Below are 13,242 nucleotides of genomic sequence, written 5' to 3' on the forward strand. Positions count from 1 at the left end.
CCCCTACCTGCTAAACTCACCCCCTACCTGCTAAACTCCTCCCCTACCTGCTAAACTCCCCCCCCTACCTGCTAAACTCCCCCCCTACCTGCTAAACTCCCCCCCTACCTGCTACATCCTGGGTTCACCGAGATGATATTATGAGCTCACCATGTCTCCTGGTCGGTCAGCAAAGCCCCCCGTCTCCTCATCCTGACAGGCCAAAATAAAGGACCTCAGCTTGGACTTGTCTATCCAGTGGATCCTACCAATGATCTTCAGGGAGGCCAGCACCCACCACGAGTAACATACATCAGGCAGCTAGCAGAGGGGGGTACAATGAGACATTGTAACATACATCAGGTAGCAGAGGGAGGGGGGTACAATGAGACATAGTAACATACATCAGGCAGCTAGCAGAGGGAGGGGGGTACAATGAGACATAGTAACATACATCAGGTAGCCGAGGGAGGGGGGTACAATGAGACATAGTAACATACATCAGGTAGCTAGCAGAGGGAGGGGGGTACAATGAGACATAGTAACATACATCAGGTAGCCGAGGGAGGGGGGTACAATGAGACATAGTAACATACATCAGGCAGCTAGCAGAGGGAGGGGGGTACAATGAGACATAGTAACATACATCAGGTAGCAGAGGGAGGGGGGTACAATGAGACATAGTAACATACATCAGGTAGCAGAGGGAGGGGGTACAATGAGACATAGTAACATACATCAGGCAGCTAGCAGAGGGAGGGGGGTACAATGAGACATAGTAACATAAATCAGCTAGCAGAGGGAGGGGGGTACAATGAGACATAGTAACATACATCAGCTAGCCGAGGGAGGGGGGTACAATGAGACATAGTAACATACATCAGGTAGCTAGCAGAGGGAGGGGGGTACAATGAGACATAGTAACATACATCAGCTAGCCGAGGGAGGGGGGTACAATGAGACATAGTAACATACATCAGGCAGCTAGCAGAGGGAGGGGGGGTACAATGAGACATAGTAACATACATCAGGCAGCTAGCAGAGGGAGGGGGGTACAATGAGACATAGTAACATACATCAGCTAGCCGAGGGAGGGGGGGTACAATGAGACATAGTAACATAAATCAGCTAGCAGAGGGAGGGGGGTACAATGAGACATAGTAACATACATCAGGCAGCTAGCCGAGGGAGGGGGGTACAATGAGACATAGTAACATACATCAGGTAGCAGAGGGAGGGGGGTACAATGAGACATAGTAACATACATCAGGCAGCTAGCCGAGGGAGGGGGGTACAACGAGACATAGTAACATACATCAGGCAGCTAGCCGAGGGAGGGGGGGTACAATGAGACATAGTAACATACATCAGGCAGCTAGCAGAGGGAGGGGGGTACAATGAGACATAGTAACATACATCAGGCAGCTAGCAGAGGGAGGGGGGTACAACGAGACATAGTAACATACATCAGGCAGCTAGCAGAGGGAGGGGGGTACAATGAGACATAGTAACATACATCAGGTAGCTAGCAGAGGGAGGGGGGTACAATGAGACATAGTAACATACATCAGGCAGCTAGCAGAGGGAGGGGGGTACAATGAGACATAGTAACATACATCAGGTAGCTAGCAGAGGGAGGGGGGTACAATGAGACATAGTAACATACATCAGGCAGCTAGCCGAGGGAGGGGGGTACAATGAGACATAGTAACATACATCAGGCAGCTAGCCGAGGGAGGGGGGTACAATGAGACATAGTAACATACATCAGGTAGCTAGCAGAGGGAGGGGGGGGGTACAACGAGACATAGTAACATACATCAGGTAGCAGAGGGAGGGGGGTACAATGAGACATAGTAACATACATCAGGCAGCTAGCAGAGGGAGGGGGGGTACAATGAGACATAGTAACATACATCAGGCAGCTAGCCGAGGGAGGGGGGTACAATGAGACATAGTAACATACATCAGGCAGCTAGCCGAGGGAGGGGGGTACAATGAGACATAGTAACATACATCAGGTAGCAGAGGGAGGGGGGGTACAACGAGACATAGTAACATACATCAGGCAGCTAGCAGAGGGAGGGGGGTACAATGAGACATAGTAACATACATCAGGTAGCAGAGGGAGGGGGGTACAATGAGACATAGTAACATACATCAGGCAGCTAGCCGAGGGAGGGGGGTACAATGAGACATAGTAACATACATCAGGTAGCAGAGGGAGGGGGGTACAATGAGACATAGTAACATACATCAGGTAGCTAGCCGAGGGAGGGGGGTACAATGAGACATAGTAACATACATCAGGTAGCAGAGGGAGGGGGGTACAATGAGACATAGTAACATACATCAGCTAGCCGAGGGAGGGGGGTACAATGAGACATAGTAACATACATCAGGTAGCCGAGGGAGGGGGGTACAATGAGACATAGTAACATACATCAGGCAGCCGAGGGAGGGGGGTACAATGAGACATATTAACATACATCAGGCAGCTAGCCGAGGGAGGGGGGTACAATGAGACTTAGTAACATACATCAGGCAGCTAGCCGAGGGGGGGGGGTACAATGAGACATAGTAACATACATCAGCTAGCCGAGGGAGGGGGGTACAATGAGACATAGTAACATACATCAGGTAGCAGAGGGAGGGGGGTACAACGAGACATAGTAACATACATCAGGTAGCTAGCAGAGGGAGGGGGGTACAACGAGACACAGTAACATACATCAGGCAGCTAGCCGAGGGAGGGGGGTACAATGAGACATAGTAACATACATCAGGTAGCCGAGGGAGGGGGGTACAATGAGACATAGTAACATACATCAGGCAGCTAGCCGAGGGAGGGGGGTACAATGAGACATAGTAACATACATCAGGTAGCCGAGGGAGGGGGGTACAATGAGACATAGTAACATACATCAGGCAGCTAGCCGAGGGAGGGGGGTACAATGAGACATAGTAACATACATCAGGTAGCCGAGGGAGGGGGGTACAATGAGACATAGTAACATACATCAGGTAGCCGAGGGAGGGGGGTACAATGAGACATAGGAACATACATCAGCTAGCCGAGGGAGGGGGGTACAATGAGACATAGTAACATACATCAGGTAGCCGAGGGAGGGGGGTACAATGAGACATAGTAACATACATCAGGTAGCCGAGGGAGGGGGGTACAATGAGACATAGTAACATACATCAGGTAGCCGAGGGAGGGGGGTACAATGAGACATAGTAACATACATCAGGCAGCTAGCCGAGGGAGGGGGGTACAACGAGACATAGTAACATACATCAGGCAGCTAGCCGAGGGAGGGGGGTACAACGAGACATATTAACATACATCAGGCAGCTAGCCGAGGGAGGGGGGTACAACGAGACATAGTAACATACATCAGGCAGCTAGCCGAGGGAGGGGGGGTACAACGAGACATAGTAACATACATCAGGCAGCTAGCCGAGGGAGGGGGGTACAACGAGACATATTAACATACATCAGGCAGCTAGCCGAGGGAGGGGGGTACAATGAGACATAGTAACATACATCAGGCAGCTAGCCGAGGGAGGGGGGTACAATGAGACATAGTAACATACATCAGGTAGCAGAGGGAGGGGGGTACAATGAGACATAGTAACATACATCAGGCAGCAGAGGGAGGGGGGTACAATGAGACATAGTAACATACATCAGCTAGCAGAGGGAGGGGGGTACAATGAGACATAGTAACATACATCAGGTAGCAGAGGGAGGGGGGTACGATGAGACACAGTAACATACATCAGGTAGCAGAGGGAGGGGGGGGGGGGAACAATGAGACATAGTAACATACATCAGGTAGCAGAGGGGGGGGGGGAACAATGAGACATAGTAACATACATCAGGTAGCAGAGGGAGGGGGGGTACAACGAGACATAGTAACATACATCAGGTAGCAGAGGGAGGGGGGTACAACGAGACATAGTAACATACATCAGGTAGCAGAGGGAGGGGGGTACAATGAGACATAGTAACATACATCAGGTAGCAGAGGGAGGGGGGGTACAACGAGACATAGTAACATACATCAGGTAGCAGAGGGAGGGGGGTACAACGAGACATAGTAACATACATCAGGTAGCTAGCAGAGGGAGGGGGGTACAATGAGACATAGTAACATACATCAGGTAGCTAGCAGAGGGAGGGGGGTACAATGAGACATAGTAACATACATCAGGTAGCCGAGGGAGGGGGGTACAATGAGACATAGTAACATACATCAGGCAGCTAGCCGAGGGAGGGGGGTACAATGAGACATAGTAACATACATCAGGTAGCCGAGGGAGGGGGGTACAATGAGACATAGTAACATACATCAGCTAGCCGAGGGAGGGGGGTACAATGAGACATAGTAACATACATCAGGTAGCCGAGGGAGGGGGGTACAATGAGACATAGTAACATACATCAGGTAGCCGAGGGAGGGGGGTACAATGAGACATAGGAACATACATCAGCTAGCCGAGGGAGGGGGGTACAATGAGACATAGTAACATACATCAGGTAGCCGAGGGAGGGGGGTACAATGAGACATAGTAACATACATCAGGTAGCCGAGGGAGGGGGGTACAATGAGACATAGTAACATACATCAGGTAGCCGAGGGAGGGGGGTACAATGAGACATAGTAACATACATCAGGCAGCTAGCCGAGGGAGGGGGGTACAACGAGACATAGTAACATACATCAGGCAGCTAGCCGAGGGAGGGGGGTACAACGAGACATAGTAACATACATCAGGCAGCTAGCCGAGGGAGGGGGGTACAACGAGACATATTAACATACATCAGGCAGCTAGCCGAGGGAGGGGGGTACAATGAGACATAGTAACATACATCAGGCAGCAGAGGGAGGGGGGTACAATGAGACATAGTAACATACATCAGGTAGCCGAGGGAGGGGGGTACAACGAGACATAGTAACATACATCAGCTAGCCGAGGGAGGGGGGTACAATGAGACATAGTAACATACATCAGCTAGCAGAGGGAGGGGGGTACAACGAGACATAGTAACATACATCAGGTAGCTAGCAGAGGGAGGGGGGTACAACGAGATATAGTAACATACATCAGGCAGCTAGCCGAGGGAGGGGGGTACAATGAGACATAGTAACATACATCAGGCAGCTAGCCGAGGGAGGGGGGTACAATGAGACATAGTAACATACATCAGGCAGCAGAGGGAGGGGGGTACAATGAGACATAGTAACATACATCAGGTAGCAGAGGGAGGGGGGTACGATGAGACACAGTAACATACATCAGGTAGCAGAGGGAGGGGGGGGGGGAACAATGAGACATAGTAACATACATCAGGTAGCAGAGGGGGGGGGGGAACAATGAGACATAGTAACATACATCAGGTAGCAGAGGGGGGGGGGGAACAACGAGACATAGTAACATACATCAGGTAGCCGAGGGAGGGGGGTACAATGAGACATAGTAACATACATCAGGTAGCAGAGGGGGGGGGGGAACAACGAGACATAGTAACATACATCAGGTAGCCGAGGGAGGGGGGTACAATGAGACATAGTAACATACATCAGGTAGCCGAGGGAGGGGGGTACAATGAGACATAGTAACATACATCAGGCAGCTAGCCGAGGGAGGGGGGTACAACGAGACATAGTAACATACATCAGGCAGCTAGCCGAGGGAGGGGGGTACAACGAGACATAGTAACATACATCAGGCAGCTAGCCGAGGGAGGGGGGTACAACGAGACATATTAACATACATCAGGCAGCTAGCCGAGGGAGGGGGGTACAATGAGACATAGTAACATACATCAGGCAGCAGAGGGAGGGGGGTACAATGAGACATAGTAACATACATCAGCTAGCAGAGGGAGGGGGGTACAACGAGACATAGTAACATACATCAGGTAGCTAGCAGAGGGAGGGGGGTACAACGAGATATAGTAACATACATCAGGCAGCTAGCCGAGGGAGGGGGGTACAATGAGACATAGTAACATACATCAGGCAGCTAGCCGAGGGAGGGGGGTACAACGAGACATAGTAACATACATCAGGCAGCTAGCCGAGGGAGGGGGGTACAACGAGACATAGTAACATACATCAGGCAGCTAGCCGAGGGAGGGGGGTACAACGAGACATAGTAACATACATCAGGCAGCTAGCCGAGGGAGGGGGGTACAACGAGACATATTAACATACATCAGGCAGCTAGCCGAGGGAGGGGGGTACAATGAGACATAGTAACATACATCAGGCAGCAGAGGGAGGGGGGTACAATGAGACATAGTAACATACATCAGCTAGCAGAGGGAGGGGGGTACAATGAGACATAGTAACATACATCAGGTAGCAGAGGGAGGGGGGTACGATGAGACACAGTAACATACATCAGGTAGCAGAGGGAGGGGGGGGGGGAACAATGAGACATAGTAACATACATCAGGTAGCAGAGGGGGGGGGGGAACAATGAGACATAGTAACATACATCAGGTAGCAGAGGGAGGGGGGTACAATGAGACATAGTAACATACATCAGGTAGCTAGCAGAGGGAGGGGGGTACAATGAGACATAGTAACATACATCAGGTAGCTAGCAGAGGGAGGGGGGTACAATGAGACATAGTAACATACATCAGGCAGCTAGCCGAGGGAGGGGGGTACAACGAGACATAGTAACATACATCAGGTAGCAGAGGGAGGGGGGTACAACGAGACATAGTAACATACATCAGGTAGCAGAGGGAGGGGGGTACAATGAGACATAGTAACATACATCAGGTAGCTAGCAGAGGGAGGGGGGTACAACGAGACATAGTAACATACATCAGGTAGCTAGCAGAGGGAGGGGGGTACAATGAGACATAGTAACATACATCAGGCAGCTAGCAGAGGGAGGGGGGTACAATGAGACATAGTAACATACATCAGGCAGCTAGCAGAGGGAGGGGGGTACAATGAGACATAGTAAAATACATCAGGCAGCTAGCCGAGGGAGGGGGGCACAATGAGACATAGTAACATACATCAGGTAGCAGAGGGAGGGGGGGTACAATGAGACATAGTAACATACATCAGGCAGCTAGCCGAGGGAGGGGGGTACAATGAGACATAGTAACATACATCAGGTAGCAGAGGGAGGGGGGTACAATGAGACATAGTAACATACATCAGGCAGCTAGCCGAGGGAGGGGGGTACAACGAGACATAGTAACATACATCAGGCAGCTAGCCGAGGGAGGGGGGGTACAATGAGACATAGTAACATACATCAGGCAGCTAGCAGAGGGAGGGGGGTACAATGAGACATAGTAACATACATCAGGCAGCTAGCAGAGGGAGGGGGGTACAACGAGACATAGTAACATACATCAGGCAGCTAGCAGAGGGAGGGGGGGTACAATGAGACATAGTAACATACATCAGGTAGCTAGCCGAGGGAGGGGGGTACAATGAGACATAGTAACATACATCAGGTAGCCGAGGGAGGGGGGTACAATGAGACATAGTAACATACATCAGGTAGCTAGCAGAGGGAGGGGGGTACAATGAGACATAGTAACATACATCAGGTAGCTAGCAGAGGGAGGGGGGTACAATGAGACATAGTAACATACATCAGGCAGCTAGCAGAGGGAGGGGGGTACAATGAGACATAGTAACATACATCAGGCAGCTAGCAGAGGGAGGGGGGTACAATGAGACATAGTAACATACATCAGGCAGCTAGCAGAGGGAGGGGGGTACAATGAGACATAGTAACATACATCACGCAGCTAGCAGAGGGAGGGGGGGGGGTACAATGAGACATAGTAACATACATCAGGTAGCAGAGGGAGGGGGGTACAATGAGACATAGTAACATACATCAGGCAGCTAGCCGAGGGAGGGGGGTACAATGAGACATAGTAACATACATCAGGTAGCTAGCAGAGGGAGGGGGGGGTACAACGAGACATAGTAACATACATCAGGTAGCAGAGGGAGGGGGGTACAATGAGACATAGTAACATACATCAGGCAGCTAGCAGAGGGAGGGGGGTACAATGAGACATAGTAACATACATCAGGCAGCTAGCCGAGGGAGGGGGGTACAATGAGACATAGTAACATACATCAGGCAGCTAGCCGAGGGAGGGGGGTACAATGAGACATAGTAACATACATCAGGTAGCAGAGGGAGGGGGGGTACAACGAGACATAGTAACATACATCAGGTAGCAGAGGGAGGGGGGGGGGGAACAATGAGACATAGTAACATACATCAGGCAGCTAGCCGAGGGAGGGGGGTACAATGAGACATAGTAACATACATCAGGTAGCAGAGGGAGGGGGGTACAATGAGACATAGTAACATACATCAGGCAGCTAGCAGAGGGAGGGGGGTACAATGAGACATAGTAACATACATCAGGTAGCCGAGGGAGGGGGGTACAATGAGACATAGTAACATACATCAGGTAGCAGAGGGAGGGGGGTACAATGAGACATAGTAACATACATCAGCTAGCCGAGGGAGGGGGGTACAATGAGACATAGTAACATACATCAGGTAGCCGAGGGAGGGGGGTACAATGAGACATAGTAACATACATCAGGCAGCCGAGGGAGGGGGGTACAATGAGACATATTAACATACATCAGGCAGCTAGCCGAGGGAGGGGGGTACAATGAGACTTAGTAACATACATCAGGCAGCTAGCCGAGGGGGGGGGGTACAATGAGACATAGTAACATACATCAGCTAGCCGAGGGAGGGGGGTACAATGAGACATAGTAACATACATCAGGTAGCCGAGGGAGGGGGGTACAATGAGACATAGTAACATACATCAGGCAGCTAGCCGAGGGAGGGGGGTACAATGAGACATAGTAACATACATCAGGTAGCCGAGGGAGGGGGGTACAATGAGACATAGTAACATACATCAGCTAGCCGAGGGAGGGGGGTACAATGAGACATAGTAACATACATCAGGTAGCTAGCCGAGGGAGGGGGGTACAATGAGACATAGTAACATACATCAGGTAGCCGAGGGAGGGGGGTACAATGAGACATAGTAACATACATCAGGTAGCCGAGGGAGGGGGGTACAATGAGACATAGGAACATACATCAGCTAGCCGAGGGAGGGGGGTACAATGAGACATAGTAACATACATCAGGTAGCCGAGGGAGGGGGGTACAATGAGACATAGTAACATACATCAGGTAGCCGAGGGAGGGGGGTACAATGAGACATAGTAACATACATCAGGTAGCCGAGGGAGGGGGGTACAATGAGACATAGTAACATACATCAGGCAGCTAGCCGAGGGAGGGGGGTACAACGAGACATAGTAACATACATCAGGCAGCTAGCCGAGGGAGGGGGGTACAACGAGACATATTAACATACATCAGGCAGCTAGCCGAGGGAGGGGGGTACAACGAGACATAGTAACATACATCAGGCAGCTAGCCGAGGGAGGGGGGTACAACGAGACATAGTAACATACATCAGGCAGCTAGCCGAGGGAGGGGGGTACAACGAGACATATTAACATACATCAGGCAGCTAGCCGAGGGAGGGGGGTACAATGAGACATAGTAACATACATCAGGCAGCTAGCCGAGGGAGGGGGGTACAATGAGACATAGTAACATACATCAGGTAGCAGAGGGAGGGGGGTACAATGAGACATAGTAACATATATCAGGCAGCAGAGGGAGGGGGGTACAATGAGACATAGTAACATACATCAGCTAGCAGAGGGAGGGGGGTACAATGAGACATAGTAACATACATCAGGTAGCAGAGGGAGGGGGGTACGATGAGACACAGTAACATACATCAGGTAGCAGAGGGAGGGGGGGGGGGAACAATGAGACATAGTAACATACATCAGGTAGCCGAGGGAGGGGGGGGAACAATGAGACATAGTAACATACATCAGGTAGCAGAGGGAGGGGGGGTACAACGAGACATAGTAACATACATCAGGTAGCAGAGGGAGGGGGGTACAACGAGACATAGTAACATACATAAGGTAGCAGAGGGAGGGGGGTACAATGAGACATAGTAACATACATCAGGTAGCAGAGGGAGGGGGGTACAACGAGACATAGTAACATACATCAGGTAGCCGAGGGAGGGGGGTACAATGAGACATAGTAACATACATCAGGTAGCCGAGGGAGGGGGGTACAATGAGACATAGGAACATACATCAGCTAGCCGAGGGAGGGGGGTACAATGAGACATAGTAACATACATCAGGTAGCCGAGGGAGGGGGGTACAATGAGACATAGTAACATACATCAGGTAGCCGAGGGAGGGGGGTACAATGAGACATAGTAACATACATCAGGCAGGTAGCCGAGGGAGGGGGGTACAATGAGACATAGTAACATACATCAGGCAGCTAGCCGAGGGAGGGGGGTACAACGAGACATAGTAACATACATCAGGCAGCTAGCCGAGGGAGGGGGGTACAACGAGACATAGTAACATACATCAGGCAGCTAGCCGAGGGAGGGGGGTACAACGAGACATATTAACATACATCAGGCAGCTAGCCGAGGGAGGGGGGTACAATGAGACATAGTAACATACATCAGGCAGCAGAGGGAGGGGGGTACAATGAGACATAGTAACATACATCAGCTAGCAGAGGGAGGGGGGTACAATGAGACATAGTAACATACATCAGGAAGCAGAGGGAGGGGGGTACGATGAGACACAGTAACATACATCAGGTAGCAGAGGGAGGGGGGGGGGGGAACAATGAGACATAGTAACATACATCAGGTAGCAGAGGGGGGGGGGGAACAATGAGACATAGTAACATACATCAGGTAGCAGAGGGAGGGGGGGTACAACGAGACATAGTAACATACATCAGGTAGCAGAGGGAGGGGGGTACAACGAGACATAGTAACATACATCAGGTAGCTAGCAGAGGGAGGGGGGTACAACGAGACATAGTAACATACATCAGGTAGCTAGCAGAGGGAGGGGGGTACAATGAGACATAGTAACATACATCAGGCAGCTAGCAGAGGGAGGGGGGTACAATGAGACATAGTAACATACATCAGGCAGCTAGCAGAGGGAGGGGGGTACAATGAGACATAGTAACATACATCAGGCAGCTAGCAGAGGGAGGGGGGTACAATGAGACATAGTAACATACATCAGGCAGCAGAGGGAGGGGGGTACAATGAGACATAGTAACATACATCAGGCAGCTAGCAGAGGGAGGGGGGTACAACGAGACATAGTAACATACATCAGGCAGCTAGCAGAGGGAGGGGGGTACAACGAGACATAGTAACATACATCAGGCAGCTAGCAGAGGGAGGGGGGTACAATGAGACATAGTAACATACATCAGGCAGCTAGCCGAGGGGGGGGGGGGTACAACGAGACATAGTAACATACATCAGGCAGCCGAGAGAGGTACGATGAGACATGGTAACAAATGATGCCATAGTCAATCGTTTCAAATGCCCAGCAATGAGGGTAGGGAATCTATAAGTATGTTTCATCACATTAAACTTCTGTCAGTAAGCCAGAGGCCTTGTGCTGAATCCCAAACCACAGAATGAAATAGAACTGTGAATTATATGATATTAATGACCGAATCAACCCCAAGCTCCTACTTTCTCAGGGCGTCCGTTGAGACCTCCCGAGGGAAGCTGTCTCTCACAGAGCCACCAGCCCAGCAGGTCAGCATTCACCTGGTGTAACTGGCCTGTTATAGACAGGAACCCTGTACAACAGTAGATCTAAGAAGAGAGGAGGAGATAGAAGGAAAGAGGGGAGGGGAGGAGAGCAGAGGGGAGGGTAGGAGAGCAGGGGGGAGGGTAGGAGAGCAGAGGGGAGGGTAGGAGAGCAGAGGGGAGAGAGGATGAGAGCAAGGAGAGTAGCCAAGGAAAAGATGGGAGGGAGGAAATACAATTATGAAATAATGGCTGAAATATTTTTCTAAATGCATGACAGTAACAAACTCAGCAAAAAAAGAAACATCCTTATTCAGGACCATGTCTTTCAGGACCATGTCTTTCAAAGATAATTAGTAAAAATCCAAATAACTTCACAGATCTTCATTGTAAAGGGTTTAAACACTGTTTCCCATGCTTGTTCAATGACCCATAAACAATTAATGAAGATGCACCTGTGGAACGGTCGTTAAGACACTAACAGCTTACAGACGGTAGGCAATTAAGGTCACAGTTATGAAAACTTAGGACACCAAAGAGGCCTTTCTACTGACTCTGACAACATCAAAAGAAAGATGCCCAGGGTCCCTGCTCATCTGCGTGAAAGTGCCTTAGGCATGCTGCAAGGAGGCATGAGGACTGCAGATGTGGCCAGGGCAATAAATTGCAATGTCCGTACTGTGAGACGCCTAAGACAGCGCTACAGGGAGACAGGACGGACAGCTGATCATCCTCACAGTGACAGACCACGTGTAACAACACCTGCACAGGATCGGTACACCCGAACATCACACCTGCGGGACAGGTACAGGATGGCAACAACACCTGCCCGAGTTACACCAGGAACGCACAATCCCTCCATCAGCTCTCAGACTGTCCGTAACAGGCCTGTTGTAAGGCAGGTCCTCACCAGACATCACCGGCAACAACGTCGCCTATGGGCACAAAGCCACCGTCGCTGGACCAGACAGGACTGGCCAAAAGTGCTTTTCACTGATGAGTAGCGGTTTTGTCTCACCAAGGGTGATGGTCGGATTCGCGTTTATCGTTGAAGGAATGAGCGTTACACCGAGGCCTGTACTCTGGAGTGGGATCGATGTGGAGGTGGAGGGTCCGTCATGGTCTGGGGCGGTGTGTCACAGCATCATCGGACTGAGCTCGTTGTCATTGCAGGCAATCTCAGCGCTGTGCGTTACAGGGAAGACATCCTCCTCCCTCACGTGGTACCCTTCCTGCAGGCTCATCCTGACATGACCCTCCAGCATGACAATGCCACCAGCCATACTGCTCGTTCTGTGCGTGATTTCCTGCAAGACAGGAATGTCAGTGTTCTGCCATGGCCAGCGAAGAGCCCGGATCTCAATCCCATTGAGCACGTCTGGGACCTGTTGGATCGGAGGGTGAGGGCTAGGGCCATTCCCCCCAGAAATGTCCGGGAACTTTCAGGTGCCTTGGTGGAAGAGTGGGGTAACATCTCACAGCAATAACTGGCAAATCTGGTACAGTCCATGAGGAGGAGATGCACTGCAGTA

General features: G+C 50.7%; 1 protein-coding gene across 2 annotated transcripts in view; it reads right to left on the reverse strand.

The window, feature by feature from the left end:
• Window positions 1–13,242, reverse strand: part of rabggtb (Rab geranylgeranyltransferase subunit beta) — a 41,970-nt gene that overhangs the window by 17,758 nt on the left and 10,970 nt on the right. For both annotated transcript variants that reach the window (XM_055866031.1, XM_055866032.1), the window contains exons 7-8: window positions 11,651–11,776; window positions 151–300 (exon numbers count right to left, since the gene is read on the reverse strand). In XM_055866031.1, coding sequence (XP_055722006.1) covers window positions 151–300; window positions 11,651–11,776 — 276 coding nt within the window. The remainder of the gene's footprint in view (window positions 1–150; window positions 301–11,650; window positions 11,777–13,242) is intronic.

Source organism: Salvelinus fontinalis, chromosome 17, assembly GCF_029448725.1.
Source record: "Salvelinus fontinalis isolate EN_2023a chromosome 17, ASM2944872v1, whole genome shotgun sequence".
Taxonomy (NCBI): Eukaryota; Metazoa; Chordata; class Actinopteri; order Salmoniformes; family Salmonidae; genus Salvelinus; species Salvelinus fontinalis.